Source organism: Oncorhynchus kisutch, linkage group LG9 (assembly GCF_002021735.2).
Source record: "Oncorhynchus kisutch isolate 150728-3 linkage group LG9, Okis_V2, whole genome shotgun sequence".
Taxonomy (NCBI): Eukaryota; Metazoa; Chordata; class Actinopteri; order Salmoniformes; family Salmonidae; genus Oncorhynchus; species Oncorhynchus kisutch.
Window position 1 is genome coordinate 26,623,752 of NC_034182.2, and position 17,112 is coordinate 26,640,863.

Below are 17,112 nucleotides of genomic sequence, written 5' to 3' on the forward strand. Positions count from 1 at the left end.
TTACAGTGTTGTTAAGAGGTGTTTTAAGAGGTGTCACTCAGTAATGTATTCCAGATGCATAAAGCCTTCTGTTCTCTCTCTCTCCCTCTCATTCGCCTCCCCCTCTTTCCCTCTGTCCTCTGTCTCCGTTCTCCTCTCTCTTTCTATCTCCGTCTATCTCACTCCCTCTCTCCCCTACCTCAAACAGAAAAAAATATGTTTTATTGTCAGATACACCGGGTAGGTGCAATGAAATGTGTTGTTTTACAGGGTCAACCATAGTAGTGGGGCAGGCCTGAAGCAAATTAGGGCACAATGGATTTTTCACCTTGTCGGCTCAGGGATTCTAACCAGCTACCTTTTGGTTACTGGTCCAATGCTCTACCACTAGGCTACCTGCCGCCCTTTAAATCAAGTAACTCGGGTGAGATTGAGTTATTTGTGGCAGAAGGGCGCGCTGAAGGAAGCGGCTGAAGCGTTTCTAAAAGCTTGATCGCCCCAGGCGGCCTCTCCCTCTCTTCCTTCTCTCTCTGACGGATGGTGGGAGGAATGAAACGAGAGGAGGCTCCAATTGTCTTTTTCAAACACTGAGAATGTTTTAGTAAGAAACAAGGGCAGATTACTCTAACACCTCTCTCTCCCTCTCCCCAATCCCTCTATTTCTTGTCATTGTGTCTGTTTTGCAGTGCAGTTCAACTTGATTCCTGTGGGCCTGAGGATAGTAGCCATCCAGAGCACTAAGACAGGGCTCTACATTGGGATGAACAGCGATGGATACCTCTACACTTCGGTAAGGCAGCCAATTATTATTAACGTTATAATGCTATAGATACCACTTCTACTATAGTTATAACATCTCTACACCTCGGTACGGCAACCTCTTAGGAAGTTATAGCAGCATAGGGACACCTACTCATTCAAGGGTTTTTCTTAATTTTTTTACTATTTTCTACATTGTAGAATAATAGTGAAGAGACATCACAACTATGAAATAACACATATGGAATCATGTAGTAACCAAAATTGTTAAACAAATCAAAATATATGTTATATTTGAGATTCTTCAAAGTAGCCACCCTTTGCATTGATGACAGCTTTGCGCACTCTTGGCATTCTCTCAACCAGCTTCATGAGGTAGTTACCTGGAATGCATTTCAATTAACAGGTGTGCCTTGTTAAAAGTTAATTTAGGAATTTATTTCCTTCTTAATGCGTTTGAGCCAATCAGTTGTGTTGTGACAAGGTAGGGGTGGTATACAGAAGATAGCCCTATTTGGTAAAAGACTCCATATTATGGCAAGAACAGCTCAAAAAAGCAAAGAGAAACAAAACGGAACATTTCAAGAACTTTGAACGTTTCTTCAAGTGCAGTCGCAAAAACCATCAAGTGCTATGATGAAACTGGCTCTCATGAGGACCGCCACAGGAAAGGAAGACAGAGTCACATCTGCTGCAGAGCAAAGTTCATTAGAGTTACCAGCAAGTAACAGACACATCTCCTCATCAACTGTTCAGAAGAGACTGTGTGAATCAGGCCTTCATTGTCGAATTGCTGCAAAGAAACCCCTATTAAAGGACACCAATAACAAGAAGAGACTTGCTTGGGCCAAGAAACGAGCAATGGACATTAGACTGTTGAAAATCTGTCCGTTGGTCTGATGAGTCTAAATTTGTGATTTTTGGTTGTAACCGCCGTGTCTTTGTGAGATACAGAGTATCTGATCTCTGCATGTGTGGTTCCCACCGTGAAGCATGGAGGAGGAGGTGTGATGGTGTGGGGGTGCTGTGCTGGTGACACTGTCAGTAATTTATTTTGAATTCAAGGCACACTTAACCAGCATGGCTACCACAGCATTCTGCAGCGATACACCATCCCATCTGGTTTGCGCTTAGTGGGGCTATCCTTCATTTTTTAATAGGACAATGACCCAAAACGCACCACGAGGTTGTGTAAGGGCTATTTGACCAAGAAGGAGAGTGATGGAGTGCTTCATCAGATGACCTCACCTCCACAATCACCCAACCTCAACCCAATTGAGATGGTTTGGGATCAGTTGGACTGCAGAGTGAAGGAAAAGCAGGCAACAAGTGCTCCGCATGTGGGAACTCCTTCAAGACTGTTGGAAACACATTCCTCATGAAGCTGGTTGAGAGAATGCCACGGGTGTGCAAAGCTGTCATCAAGGCAAATGGTGCACCTCAATAACAGTCTACACATTATCACCTGTACTGTTGTTATAGCAGTGTGTACAACAGTCTCCCCTGTAACTATTCCCCAGGTTGTTGATGTAAATCAGAATGTGTTTTCAATCAACTTACCTGGTAAAATAAGGGTTCAGAAAAAATACTGTCAGACCCACAGAGATGATGCAGTACCTGATGAGAGAGAAATTGTTGATTGAATGTTTATTATCTCTATGGAACTGTGTTTAACAGTCATTGATAGAGTTTTCAGTGTCACTACAAATCTGACAGTCTAATGCACGGTGCTCTCTACGTCCTAAATGGCACCCTATTCCCTATTGAATGCACTTCTTTTTTTTTTACCAGGGCCTATAAGGTACTATATAGAAAATAGGGTGCCATTTGGGCCGATCAACAGTGTACTGGTCCACAGCTCTTTAAGAGGGTGGTTTCACCTTGATTTGGGAGAGTGGAGAGGGAAGGTAAAAAGAGAGATGCTCCCATCTAGTCTGCTGTGAAGTAAATAAAGTGTGCAAGTTTCTATTTGAAGTAGATCTGTGCGTTCACTTCAAAGTCGACATACTGCCTGCCTACTGCAGGAGCTGGGGTATACAGAGGATTGGTGTGAAGTTTTTAAACACCTTGCCTTTCCGGCGGATCAATCTACACACACACTTTGACACACACCTTCACCCCCCCCCCCCACCCCACCCCCCACACACACACACACACGCGGCTGTAGAGGATATACTACCCAGGCATTCTCCAAACAGAAGAAAGGTGACCTATTTTCACAGGGGAAAGAATCACAAAAGAGAGAAAGAGAGAAAATCCCTTTGAAGAGAGGAGAAGAGAGGGAGCTGTTTTTTTGGGGGGGTCTTTTTCCACAGTGTGAATGAAGGCTCACCTCAAATTACCTGAACACTAGCTGCTGCTGTGGCAGTTTCTCACACAAAACCCATACACATTCACATTCACTACACACACCTCCAAGTAACTCAGAGGACTGAAAGCATCAGAACAAGGGAAGGTGGTAGGGACTATAGCGCTTTAACACACAAAAATAAATAATATCCCAATTCCCCAGGGCAGTGATAGGAGACATTGCCCTGTGTAGGGTACTGTCTTTCGGATGGGCTGTTAATTGTCCTGACTCTCTATGGCTACTAAAAATCCCATGGCACTTATCGTAAGAGTAGGTAGTATTAACCCCGGGGTCCTGGCTAAATTCCCAAACTGTCACCAGGTTGTCATGGTAACGATGTGATATCATGCAGTGATACTTTAGAATTTTAACTATTCTTCATAAGGCCAATATACACCGAATGTACAAAACATAAGGAACACCTGCTCTTTCCATGAATCCAGGTGAAAGCTATGATCACTTATTGATGTCTCTTGTTAAATCCACTTCAATCAGTGTAGATGATGGGGAGGAGACCAGATAAAGAAGGATTTTTAAGCCTTTAGACAATTGAGACATGGATTATGTACAGTATGTGTGTGCCATTCAGAGGCTGAATGGGAAAGACAAAAGATTTAAGTGCCTTTGAACGGGGTATGGTAGTAGATGCCAGGCGCACCGGTTTGAGAGTGTCAAGAACTGCAATGCTGCTGGGTTTTTCATGGTCCACAGTTTCCCATGTGTATCAAGAATGGTCCACCACACAAAGGACATCCATCCAACTTTACATAACTGTGGGAATCATTGCTGTCAACATGGGCCAGCATCCAACAGCAACTTGTAGAGTCCATGCCCTGACAAATTCATGTGGTTCTCAGGGCAAAAGGGAGTGCAACTCAATATTAAGAAGGTGTTCCTAATGTTTAATGGTGAAACTGCCACATCCATTTGTGATATTACAACAACAAAGAAGTTACTGCAAACAATGAACACAGTTTTTCCCCCTCGGACATCATTGCACGTGACGCATACAACAATATTAGTCTCAAAAAGACAGTCTGCCATCAAAATTGAGAGTAGTAATGGAAAGCTCCACTAGCCTGTTGGAGAGGATTAGTGTACAGCGCCGTATCTTAATTTGATGAACATGTCGTTGCAGGAATTTGCAAACTATTAGGTTTAGGTTTAGGTTTAAAAAGTCTTCTAAAGTTTGTAATTTCCACTTCAACATTTCAGACTTGATTTGCCCTAATGAAAAATGTATCAACCCCTACAAACAATATCCATTGCTGCAGGATTATTTAGCTGCTGTGAGAAACTGGGTCAAATTAAGATACGGCATCTGTATCATGTCTTAAATCAGAAAGGTGTACAAGTTCAAAGTGAGTTAGGAAGGCGTTGATAGCCATAACTTTGGCAAGGAATATAGAAGTAGTAGGCTGAGTACAGAGCATACCGCGCTGGGATTGCGAGTGTGGTTTTAAACAATTGATGTACAGTTGTGGGGTTAATTTAAGAACAGTCAAAACACACACGCACACACACACAACTGGTCCAGTAGTCTCTCAGCATTAATCATTAATGTGTCCCTATGGCAAACAAAGCCCCAACACACTGTCATTATGTTCTCCTCCGAGGCCACACACACACACACACACCTTTCCTCTCCTCCACTCTTGTCTCCTTTAACTAGAGAACACACTCTCTCTGCAGGAAAGCAAGTCAGGATCTGAGGATGTAAACAAGGATATAATTGAAAGAAGAGAGCTTTCTGAGCAGAAAGTCTTTCTTAGCAGATCAAGGAGAAGTTAAATCATCCCACTTCAGACCTACTGCTGGTATTTTAGGATCACTCAACTAGCACTAGAGAGAGAGAGACAGAGAGACAGAGAGACAGAGAGAGAGAGAGAGAGAGAGAGAGAGAGAGAGAGAGAGAGAGAGAGAGAGGGGACACAGAGAGAGAAAGATCGGGAGAGAGCGAGTGAGAGAGAGAGAGAAGACAAAGAGAGAAAGATTGAGAGCGAGAGCGCGTGCGAGAGAGAGAGAGCGAGAGAGAGAGGGGACACAGAGAGAGAAAGATCGGGAGAGAGCGAGTGAGAGAGAGACTGAGAGAAGACACACAGAGAGAAAGATGGAGAGCAAGAGCACGTGAGAGAGAGAGAGTAAATAGGTTCAGCTCAGTCAATGTCAAGAAACTAAAGTGGTGTCTTGAAAAAGTTCTAACAATACACTGTGGATCACTGTCCTGTAAAGAACTAAAGCACCTCCACAAGGACAGAGGCAAAGCACGTCACAGAATGTGTGGTGTAAGAACAGCGGCACAAAATCAACAGAGACATGGTATAGTACAGGACTGGTTCTCTGGTGGGATGGTATAGTGCAGGACTGGATTCCTGGTGGCATGGTATAGTACAGGACTGGATTCCTGGTGGCATGGTATAGTACAGGACTGGATTCCTGGTGGCATGGTATAGTACAGGACTGGTTCCCTGGTGGCATGGTATAGTACAGGACTGGTTCTCTGGTGGCATGGTATAGTACAGGACTGGTTCCCTGGTGTCATGGTATAGTACAGGACTGGTTCCCTGGTGGCATGGTATAGTACAGGACTGGTTCTCTGGTAGCATGGTATAGTACAGGACTGGTTCCCTGGTGGCATGGTATAGTACAGGACTGGTTCTCTGGTGGCATGGTATAGTACAGGACTCATTCTCTGGTGGCATGGTATAGAACAAGACTGGTTCTCAAGTGACATGGTATAGAACAAGACTGGTTCTCAAGTGACATGGTATAGAACAGGACTGGTTCTCTGGTGGCATGGTATAGTACAGGATTGGTTCTCTGGTGGCATGGTATAGTACAGGTCTGGTTCTCTGGTGGCATGGTATAGTACAGGACTGGTTCTCTGGTGGCATGGTACAGTACAGGACTGGTTCTCTGGTGGCATGGTACAGTACAGGACTGGTTCTCTGGTGGCATGGTACAGTACAGGACTGGTTCTCTGGTGGCATGGTATAGTACAGGACTCATTCTCTGGTGGCATGGTATAGAACAAGACTGGTTCTCAAGTGACATGGTATAGAACAAGACTGGTTCTCAAGTGACATGGTATAGAACAGGACTGGTTCTCTGGTGGCATGGTATAGTACAGGATTGGTTCTCTGGTGGCATGGTATAGTACAGGACTGGTTCTCTGGTGGCATGGTATAGTACAGGACTGGTTCTCTGGTGGCATGGTACAGTACAGGACTGGTTCTCTGGTGGCATGGTACAGTACAGGACTGGTTCTCTGGTGGCATGGTATAGTACAGGACTGGTTCTCTGGTGGCATGGTACAGTACAGGACTGGTTCTCTGGTAGCATGGTATGGTACAGGACTGGTTCCCTGGTGGCATGGTATAGTACAGGACTGGTTCTCTGGTGGCATGGTATAGTACAGGACTCATTCTCTGGTGGCATGGTATAGAACAAGACTGGTTCTCAAGTGACATGGTATAGAACAAGACTGGTTCTCAAGTGACATGGTATAGAACAGGACTGGTTCTCTGGTGGCATGGTATAGTACAGGATTGGTTCTCTGGTGGCATGATACAGTACAGGATTGGTTCTCTGGTGGCATGGGAGAGAAAACTAGTTCTCTGGTGGCATAGTATAGTATAGGACTGGTTCCCTGGTGCCATAAAATAGTACAGGACTGGTTCTATGGTGGAATGGTATAGTACTGGACTGGTTTTCCGGGTGGCATGGTACAGTACAGAACTGGTTCTCTGGGGACATGGTATAGGACAGGACTGGACTGGTTCCCTGGTGGCATGAAATAGTACAGGATTGGTTCTCTGGTGTCATTGTATAGTACTGGACTGGTTTTCCGGTGGCATGGTAAAGTATAGGACTGGTTCCCTGGTGCCATGAAATAGTACAGGATTGGTTCTCTGGTGTCATTGTATAGTACTGGACTGGTTTTCTGGTGGCATGGTATAGTACAGCACTGGTTCTCTGGGGACATGGTATGGTACAGGACTGGTTCCATGGTATAGCACAGGACTGGTTCCCTAGTTGCATGGTATAGTACAGGACTGGTTCTCTGGGGACATGGTAGAGGACTCGTTCTCTGGTGGCATGGTACAGTACAGGATTGGTTCTCTGGTGGCATGGTACGGTACAGGATTGGTTCTCTGGTGGCATGATACAGTACAGGATTGGTTCTCTGGTGGCATGGTAGAAAACTCGTTCTCTGGTGGCATAGTATAGTATAGGACTGGTTCCCTGGTGCCATAAAATAGTACAGGACTGGTTCTATGGTGGAATGGTATAGTACTGGACTGGTTTTCCGGTGGCATGGTACAGTACAGAACTGGTTCTCTGGGGACATGGTATAGGACAGGACTGGACTGGTTCCCTGGTGGCATGAAATAGTACAGGATTGGTTCTCTGGTGTCATTGTATAGTACTGGACTGGTTTCCAGGTGGCATGGTATAGTACAGGACTGGTTCTCTGGGGACATGGTAGAGGACTTGTTCTCTGGTGGCATGGTACAGTACAGGATTGGTTCTCTCAGGGCATGGTATAGTACAGGACTGGATTAATGGGGACATGAACGAGTACAGGACTGGTTCTCTGGTGGCATGGTATAGTACAGGACTGGTTCCCTGGTGGCATATTATAGTAATGGACTGGTTCTCTGTGGACATGGTACAGTACAGGACTGGTTCCCTGGTGGCATAGTATAGTAATGGACTGGTTCCCTGGATGCATAAAAAAGTACAGGACTGTTTCACTGGGGACATGGTATAGTACAGGACAAGTTTCCTGGATGCATGGTATAGGACAGGACTGGTTCTCTGTGGACATGGTATAGTACAGGACTGGTTCTCTGGGGACTTGGTATAGTACAGGACTGGTTCTATGGGGACTTGTTATAGTACAGGACTGGTTCTCTGGGGACATGGTATAGTACAGGACTGGTTCTCTGGGGACATGGTATAGTACAGGACTGGTTCTCTGGGGACATGGTATAGTACAGGACTGGTTCTCTGGGGACTTGGTATAGTACAGGACTGGTTCTCTGGGGACATGGTATAGTACAGGACTGGTTTTCTTGTGGCATGATCTGATACAGGACTGGTTCCATGGTTGCATGGTATAGTACAGGACTGGTTTTCCGGTGGCATGGTACAGTACAGGACTGGTATTCTGGGGAAATGGTCTAGTACAGGACTGGTTCCCTGGTTGCATGGTATAGTACAGGACTGGTTCTCTGGGGACATGGTATCGTACAGGACTGGTTCTCTGGGGACATGGTATAGTACAGGACTGGTTCTCTGGGGACATGGTATCGTACAGGACTGGTTCTCTGGGGACATGGTACAGTACAAGACTGATTCCCTGGTTTCAAAAAAAAGCACAGGACTGGCTCTCTGGTGGGATGGTATAGTACAGGACTGTTTTTCTGGTGGCATGGTATAGTAAAAAGACTGGTTCTCTGGTGGAATGATACAGCACAGGACTGGTTCTCTGATGGCATGGCATAGTACAGGACTCGTTCTCTGGTGGCATGGAAGAGGACTGGTTCTCTGGTGGCATTGTATAGTACAGGACTGGTTCCATTGTATAGTACAGGACTGGTTCTCTAGGGACATGGTATAGTACAGGACTGGTTCCCTGGTGGCATGGTAGAGGACTGGTTCTCTGGTGGCAGGGTACAGAACAGGATTGGTTCTCTCTGGGCACGGTATAGTAGAGGACTGGATTAATGGGAACATGAAAGAGTACAGGACTGGTTCTTTAGAGGTATGTTATAGGACAGGACTGGCTCTCAGGTGGCATGAAATAGCACAGGACTGGTTCTCTGATGGCATAGTGTAGTATAGGACTGGTTCTCAGGTGGCATGAAATAGTACAGGACTGGTTCTCTGGTGGCATGGTATAGTATTGGATGGTTCCCTGGTGACATGGTTTCGTACTGCACTGGTTTTCCGGTGGTATGGTACAGTACAGGACTGGAGGAGATCCCTGGTGGCATGAAATAGTACAGGACTGGTTCCCTGGTGGCATGAAATTGTACAGGACTGATTCTCTAGAGGTATGTTATAGGACAGGACTGGACTGGTTCCCTGGTGGCATGAAATAGTACAGGATTGGTTCTCTGGTGTCATTGTATAGTACTGGACTGGTTTTCTGGTGGCATGGTAGAGCACAGGACTGGTTCTCTGGTGTCATTGTATAGTACTGGACTGGTTTTCCGGTGGTATGGTATGGTACAGGACTGGTTCCATGGTATAGCACAGGACTGGTTCCCTGGTTGCATGGTACAGTACAGGATTGGTTCTCTGGTGGCATGGTACAGTACAGGATTGGTTCTCTGGTGGCATGATACAGTACAGGATTGGTTCTCTGGTGGCATGGTAGAAAACTCGTTCTCTGGTGGCATAGTATAGTATAGGACTGGTTCCCTGGTGCCATAAAATAGTACAGGACTGGTTCTATGGTGGAATGGTATAGTACTGGACTGGTTTTCCGGTGGCATGGTACATTACAGAACTGGTTCTCTGGGGACATGGTATAGGACAGGACTGGACTGGTTCCCTGGTGGCATGAAATAGTACAGGATTGGTTCTCTGGTGTCATTGTATAGTACTGGACTGGTTTTCCGGTGGCATGGTATAGTATAGGACTGGTTCCCTGGTGCCATGAAATATTACAGGATTGGTTCTCTGGTGTCATTGCATAGTACTGGACTGGTTTTCTGGTGGCATGGTATAGTACAGGACTGGTTCTCTGCGGACATGGTATGGTACAGGACTGGTTCCATGGTATAGCACAGGACTGGTTCTCTGGTGTCATTGTATAGTACTCGACTGGTTTTCCGGTGGCATGGTATGGTACAGGACTGGTTCCATGGTATAGCACAGGACTGGTTCCCTGGTTGCATGGTATAGTACAAGACTGGTTCTCTGGGGACATGGTAGAGGACTCGTTCTCTGGTGGCATGGTACAGTACAGGATTGGTTCTCTCGAGGCATGGTATAGTACAGGACTGGATTAATGGGGACATGAAAGAGTACAGGACTGGTTCTCTGGTGGCATGGTATAGTACAGGATTGGTTCCCTGGTGGCATATTATAGTAATGGACTGGTTCTATGTGGACATGGTACAGTACAGGACTGGTTCCCTGGATGCATAAAAAAGTACAGGACTGTTTCACTGGGGACATGGTATAGTACAGGACAAGTTTGCTGGATGCATGGTATAGAACAGGACTGGTTCTCTGTGGACATGGTATAGTACAGGACTGGTTCTCTGGGGACATGGTATAGTACAGGACTGGTTCTATGGGGACTTGGTATAGTACAGGACTGGTTCTCTGGGGACTTGTTATAGTACAGGACTGGTTCTCTGGGGACATGGTATAGTACAGGACTGGTTCTCTGGGGACATGGTATAGTACAGGACTGGTTCTCTGGGGACTTGGTATAGTACAGGACTGGTTCTCTGGGGACATGGTATAGTACAGGACTGGTTCTATGGGGACTGGGTATAGTACAGGACTGGTTCCCTGGGGACTTGGTATAGTACAGGAGTGGTTCTCTGGGGACATGGTATCGTACAGGACTGGTTCTCTGGGGACTTGATATAGTACAGGACTGGTTTTCCGGTGGCATGGTACAGTACAGGACTGGTTCTCTGGGGAAATGGTACAGTACAGGACTGGTTCTCTGGGGACATGGTACCCGACAAGACTGATTCCCTGGTTTCATAAAAAAGCACAGGACTGGCTCTCTGGTGGGATGGTATAGTACAGGACTGTTTTTCTGGTGGCATGGTATAGTAAAAAGACTGGTTCTCTGGTGGAATGATACAGCACAGGACTGGTTCTCTGATGGCATGGCATAGTACAGGACTCGTTCTCTGGTGGCATGAAGAGGACTGGTTCTCTGGTGGCATTGTATAGTACAGGACTGGTTCCATTGTATAGTGCAGGACTGGTTCTCTGGGGACATGGTATAGTACAGGACTGGTTCTATGGGGACTTGGTATAGTACAGGACTGGTTCTCTGGGGACTTGTTATAGTACAGGACTGGTTCTCTGTGGACATGGTATAGTACAGGACTGGTTCTCTGGGGACTTGTTATAGTACAGGACTGGTTCTCTGGGGACATGGTATAGTACAGGACTGGTTCTCTGGGGACATGGTATAGTACAGGACTGGTTCTATGGGGACTTGGTATAGTACAGGACTGGTTCTATGGGGACTTGGTATAGTACAGGACTGGTTCTCTGGGGACATGGTATAGTACAGGACTGGTTCTCTGGGGACATGGTATAGTACAGGACTGGTTCTCTGGGGACTTGGTATAGTACAGGACTGGTTCTCTGGGGACATGGTATAGTACAGGACTGGTTCTCTGGGGACTGGGTATAGTACAGGACTGGTTCCCTGGGGACTTGGTATAGTACAGGAGTGGTTCTCTGGGGACATGATATAGTACAGGACTGGTTCTCTGGGGACTTGATATAGTACAGGACTGGTTTTCCGGTGGCATGGTACAGTACAGGACTGGTTCTCTGGGGAAATGGTACAGTACAGGACTGGTTCTCTGGGGACATGGTACAGTACAAGACTGATTCCCTGGTTTCATAAAAAAGCACAGGACTGGCTCTCTGGTGGGATGGTATAGTACAGGACTGTTTTCTGGTGGCATGGTATAGTAAAAAGACTGGTTCTCTGGTGGAATGATACAGCACAGGACTGGTTCTCTGATGGCATGGCATAGTACAGGACTCGTTCTCTGGTGGCATGGAAGAGGACTGGTTCTCTGGTGGCATTGTATAGTACAGGACTGGTTCCATTGTATAGTGCAGGACTGGTTCTCTGGGGACATGGTATAGTACAGGACTGTACCATTTTGTTGATCCCTGCCTACAGACAGAAACTAAAACAAGAGGCTCCCACGCTGAGGTCTGTCCAACGCTGGTCCGACCAAGCTGACTCCACACTCCAAGACTGCTTCCATCACGTGGACTGGGATATGTTTCGTATTGCGTCAGATAACAATATTGACGAATACTCTGATTCGGTGTGCGAGTTCATTAGAACGTGCGTTGAAGATGTCGTTCCCATAGCAACGATTAAAACATTCCCTAACCAGAAACCGTGGATTGATGGCAGCATTCGCGTGAAACTGAAAGCGCAAACTACTGCTTTTAATCAGGGCAAGGTGACTGGTAACATGACCGAATACAAACAGTGCAGCTATTCCCTCCGCAAGGCTATCAAACAAGCTAAGCGTCAGTACAGAGACAAAGTAGAATCTCAATTCAACGGCTCAGACACAAGAGGCATGTGGCAGGGTCTACAGTCAATCACGGACTACAAGAAGAAATCCAGCCCAGTCACGGACCAGGATGTCTTGCTCACAGGCAGACTAAATAACTTTTTTGCCCGCTTTGAGGACAATACAGTGCCACTGACATGGCCTGCAACGAAAACATGCGGACTCTCCTTCACTGCAGCCGAGGTGAGTAAGACATTTAAACGTGTGAACCCTCGCAAGGCTGCAGGCCCAGACGGCATCCCCAGCCGCGCCCTCAGAGCATGCGCAGACCAGCTGGCCGGTGTGTTTACGGACATATTCAATCAATCCCTATACCAGTCTGCTGTTCCCACATGCTTCAAGAGGGCCACCATTGTTCCTGTTCCCAAGAAAGCTAAGGTAACTGAGCTAAACGACTACCGCCCCGTAGCACTCACTTCCGTCATCATGAAGTGCTTTGAGAGACTAGTCAAGGACCATATCACCTCCACCCTACCTGACACCCTAGACCCACTCCAATTTGCTTACCGCCCAAATAGGTCCACAGACGATGCAATCTCAACCACACTGCACACTGCCCTAACCCATCTGGACAAGAGGAATACCTATGTGAGAATGCTGTTCATCGACTACAGCTCGGCATTCAACACCATAGTACCCTCCAAGCTCATCATCAAGCTCGAGACCCTGGGTCTCGACCCCGCCCTGTGCAACTGGGTACTGGACTTCCTGACGGGCCGCCCCCAGGTGGTGAGGGTAGGCAACAACATCTCCACCCCGCTGATCCTCAACACTGGGGCCCCACAAGGGTGCGTTCTGAGCCCTCTCCTGTACTCCCTGTTCACCCACGACTGCGTGGCCACACACGCCTCCAACTCAATCATCAAGTTTGCGGATGACACAACAGTGGTAGGCTTGATTACCAACAACGACGAGACGGCCTACAGGGAGGAGGTGAGGGCCCTCGGAGTGTGGTGTCAGGAAAATAACCTCACACTCAACGTCAACAAAACTAAGGAGATGATTGTGGACTTCAGGAAACAGCAGAGGGAACACCCCCCTATCCACATCGATGGAACAGTAGTGGAGAGGGTAGCAAGTTTTAAGTTCCTCGGCATACACATCACAGACAAACTGAATTGGTCCACTCACACAGACAGCATCGTGAAGAAGGCGCAGCAGCGCCTCTTCAACCTCAGGAGGCTGAAGAAATTCGGCTTGTCACCAAAAGCACTCACAAACTTCTACAGATGCACAATCGAGAGCATCCTGGCGGGCTGTAGCACCGCCTGGTACGGCAACTGCTCCGCCCACAACCGTAAGGCTCTCCAGAGGGTAGTGAGGTCTGCACAACGCATCACCTGGGGCAAACTACCTGCCCTCCAGGACACCTACACCACCCGATGTTACAGGAAGGCCATAAAGATCATCAAGGACATCAACCACCCGAGCCACTGCCTGTTCACCCCGCTATCATCCAGAAGGCGAGGTCAGTACAGGTGCATCAAAGCTGGGACCGAGAGACTGAAAAACAGCTTCTATCTCAAGGCCATCAGACTGTTAAACAGCCACCACTAACATTGAGTGGCTGCTGCCAACACACTGACACTGACACTGACTCAACTCCAGCCACTTTAATAATGGGAATTGATGGGAAATGATGGGTAAATATATCACTAGCCACTTTAAACAATGCTACCTTATATAATGTTACTTACCCTACATTATTCATCTCATATGCATACGTATATACTGTACTCTATATCATCGACTGCATTCTTATGTAATACATGTATCACTAGCCACTTTAACTATGCCACTTTGTTTACATACTCATCTCATATGTATATACTGTACTCGATACCTTCTACTGTATCTTGCCTATGCTGCTCTGTACCATCACTCATTCATATATCCTTATGTACATATTCTTTATCCCCTTACACTGTGTATAAGACAGTAGTTTTGGAATTGTTAGTTAGATTACTTGTTGGTTATCACTGCATTGTCGGAACTAGAAGCACAAGCATTTCGCTACACTCGCATTAACATCTGCTAACCATGTGTATGTGACAAATAAAATTGGATTTGATTTGATTTGACTGGTTCCCTGGTGGCATGGTAGAGGACTGGTTCTCTGGTGGCAGGGTACAGAACAGGATTGGTTCTCTCGGGGCACGGTATAGTACAGGACTGGATTAATGGGAACATGAAAGAGTACAGGACTGGTTCTCTAGAGGTATGTTATAGGACAGGACTGGTTCCCAGGTGGCATGAAATAGTACAGGACTAGTTCTCTGATGGCATAGTATAGTACAGGACTGGTTCTCTGGTGGCATGGTATAGTATTGGACTGGTTCCCTGGTGACATGGTTTCGTACTGCACTGGTTTCCGGTGGTATGGTACAGTACAGGACTGGAGGAGATCCCTGGTGGCATGAAATAGTACAGGACTGGATCTTCGGTGGCATGGTACAGTACAGGACAGGACTGGATACCTGGTGGCATGAAAAAGTACAGGACTGTATCTCCGGTGGCATGGTACAGTACAGGACTGGTTCCCTGGTGGCATGAAATTGTACAGGACTGGTTCCCTGGTGGCATGAAATTGTACAGGACTGGTTCCCTGGTGGCATGAAATTGTACAGGACTGGTTCTCTAGAGGTATGTTATAGGACAGGACTGGACTGGTTCCCTGGTGGCATGAAATAGTGAAGGACTGGTTCTCTGGTGGCATGGTATATTACAGGACTGGTTCCCTGGTGGCATGAAATAGTGAAGGACTGGTTCTCTGGTGGCATGGTATAGTATAGGACTCGTTCTCAGGTGGCATGAAATAGTACAGGACTGGTTCTCAGGTGGCATGGTATAGGACTGGACTGGTTCTCTGGTGGCATGTTATGGTACAGGAGTGGTTCCCTGGTGGCATGGTATAGTACAAGACTGGTTCTCTGGTGAAATGATACAGTGCAGGACTGGATCCCTGAAGGCATGGTATAGTACAGGACTGGTTCCCAGGTGGCATGAAATAGTACAGGACTGGTTCTCTGGTGGCATGGTATAATGTAGGACTGGTTCTCAGGTGGCATGAAATAGCACTGGACTGGTTTCCTGGTGGCATGGTATAGTACAGGACTGGTTCCCTGGTGGCATGAAATAGTGAAGGACTGGTTCTCTGGTGGCATGGTATAGTATAGGACTGGTTCTCAGGTGGCATGAAATAGTACAGGACTGGTTCTCAGGTGGCATGGTATAGGACTGGACTGGTTATCTGGTGGCATGTTATGGTACAGGAGTGGTTCCCTGGTGGCATGGTATAGTACAAGACTGGTTCTCAGGTGGCATGAAATAGTACAGGACTGGTTCTCAGGTGGCATGGTATAGGCCTGGACTGGTTCTCTGGTGGCATGTTATGGTACAGGAGTGGTTCCCTGGTGGCATGGTATAGCACAAGACTGGTTCTCTGGTGGCATGATACAGTGCAGGACTGGATCCCTGAAGGCATGGTATAGTACAGGACTGGTTCCCAGGTGGCATGAAATAGTACAGGACTGGTTCTCTGGTGGCATGGTATAATGTAGGACTGGTTCTCAGGTGGCATGAAATAGCACTGGACTGGTTTCCTGGTGGCATGGAAAAGTACAGGACTGGTTCCCTGGTGGCATGGTATAGTAAAGGACTGGTTCTCGGGTGGCATGAAATAGTACAGGACTGGTTCTCTTGTGGCATGGTATAGTATAGGACTGGTTCTCAGTTGGCATGAAATAGCACAGGACTGGTTCTCTGATGGCATAGTATAGTATAGGACTGTTTCTCTGGTGGCATGGTATAGTACAGGACTGGTTCTCTGGTGGCATGGTATAGTACAGGACTGATTCTCAGGTGGCATGAAATAGTACAGGACTGGTTCTCTAGAGGTACGTTATAGGACAGGACTGGACTGGTTCCCTGGTGGCATGAAATAGTGAAGGACTGGTTCTCTGGTGGCATGGTATAGTACAGGACTGGTTCTCAGGTGGCATGAAATAGTACAGGACTGGTTCTCTGATGGCATAGTATAGTATAGGACTGTTTCTCTGGTGGCATGGTATAGTACAGGACTGGTTCTCTTGTGGCATGGTATAGTACAGGACTGGTTCTCAGTTGGCATGAAATAGCACAGGACTGGTTCTCTGATGGCATAGTATAGTATAGGACTGGTTCTCAGGTGGCATGGTACAGTACAGAACAGGACTGGAAACCTGGTGGCATGAAAAAGTACAGGACTTTATCTCCGGTGGCATGGGACAGTACAGGACTGGTTCCCTGGTGGCATGAAATTGTACAGGACTGGTTCTCTAGAGGTATGTTATAGGACAGGACTGGACTGGTTCTCTGGTGTCATGGAATAGTATAGGACTGGTTCTCAGGTGGCATGAAATAGTACAGGACTGGTTCTCAGGTGGCATGAAATAGTACAGGACTGGTTCTCTGGTGGCATGGTATAGTACAGGACTGGTTCTCTGGTGGCATGGTATAGTACAGGACTGGTTCTCTGGTGGCATGGTATAGTACAGGACTGGTTCTCTGGTGGCATTGTATAATATAGGACTGGTTCTCAGGTGGCATGAAATAGTACAGGACTGGTTCTCTGGTGGCATGGTATAGTACAGGACTGGTTCTCTGGTGGCATAGTATAGTGTTGAACTGGTTCTCTGGTGACATGGTTTCGTACTGCACTGGTTCCCT

General features: G+C 46.9%; 1 protein-coding gene across 1 annotated transcript in view; it reads left to right on the forward strand.

Moving 5' to 3' along the window:
* Positions 1-17,112, forward strand: part of LOC109896497 (fibroblast growth factor 14-like) — a 95,193-nt gene that overhangs the window by 21,228 nt on the left and 56,853 nt on the right. The window contains exon 3 of the mRNA XM_031831351.1: positions 666-769. Within this exon, the coding sequence (XP_031687211.1) occupies positions 666-769 (104 nt within the window). The remainder of the gene's footprint in view (positions 1-665; positions 770-17,112) is intronic.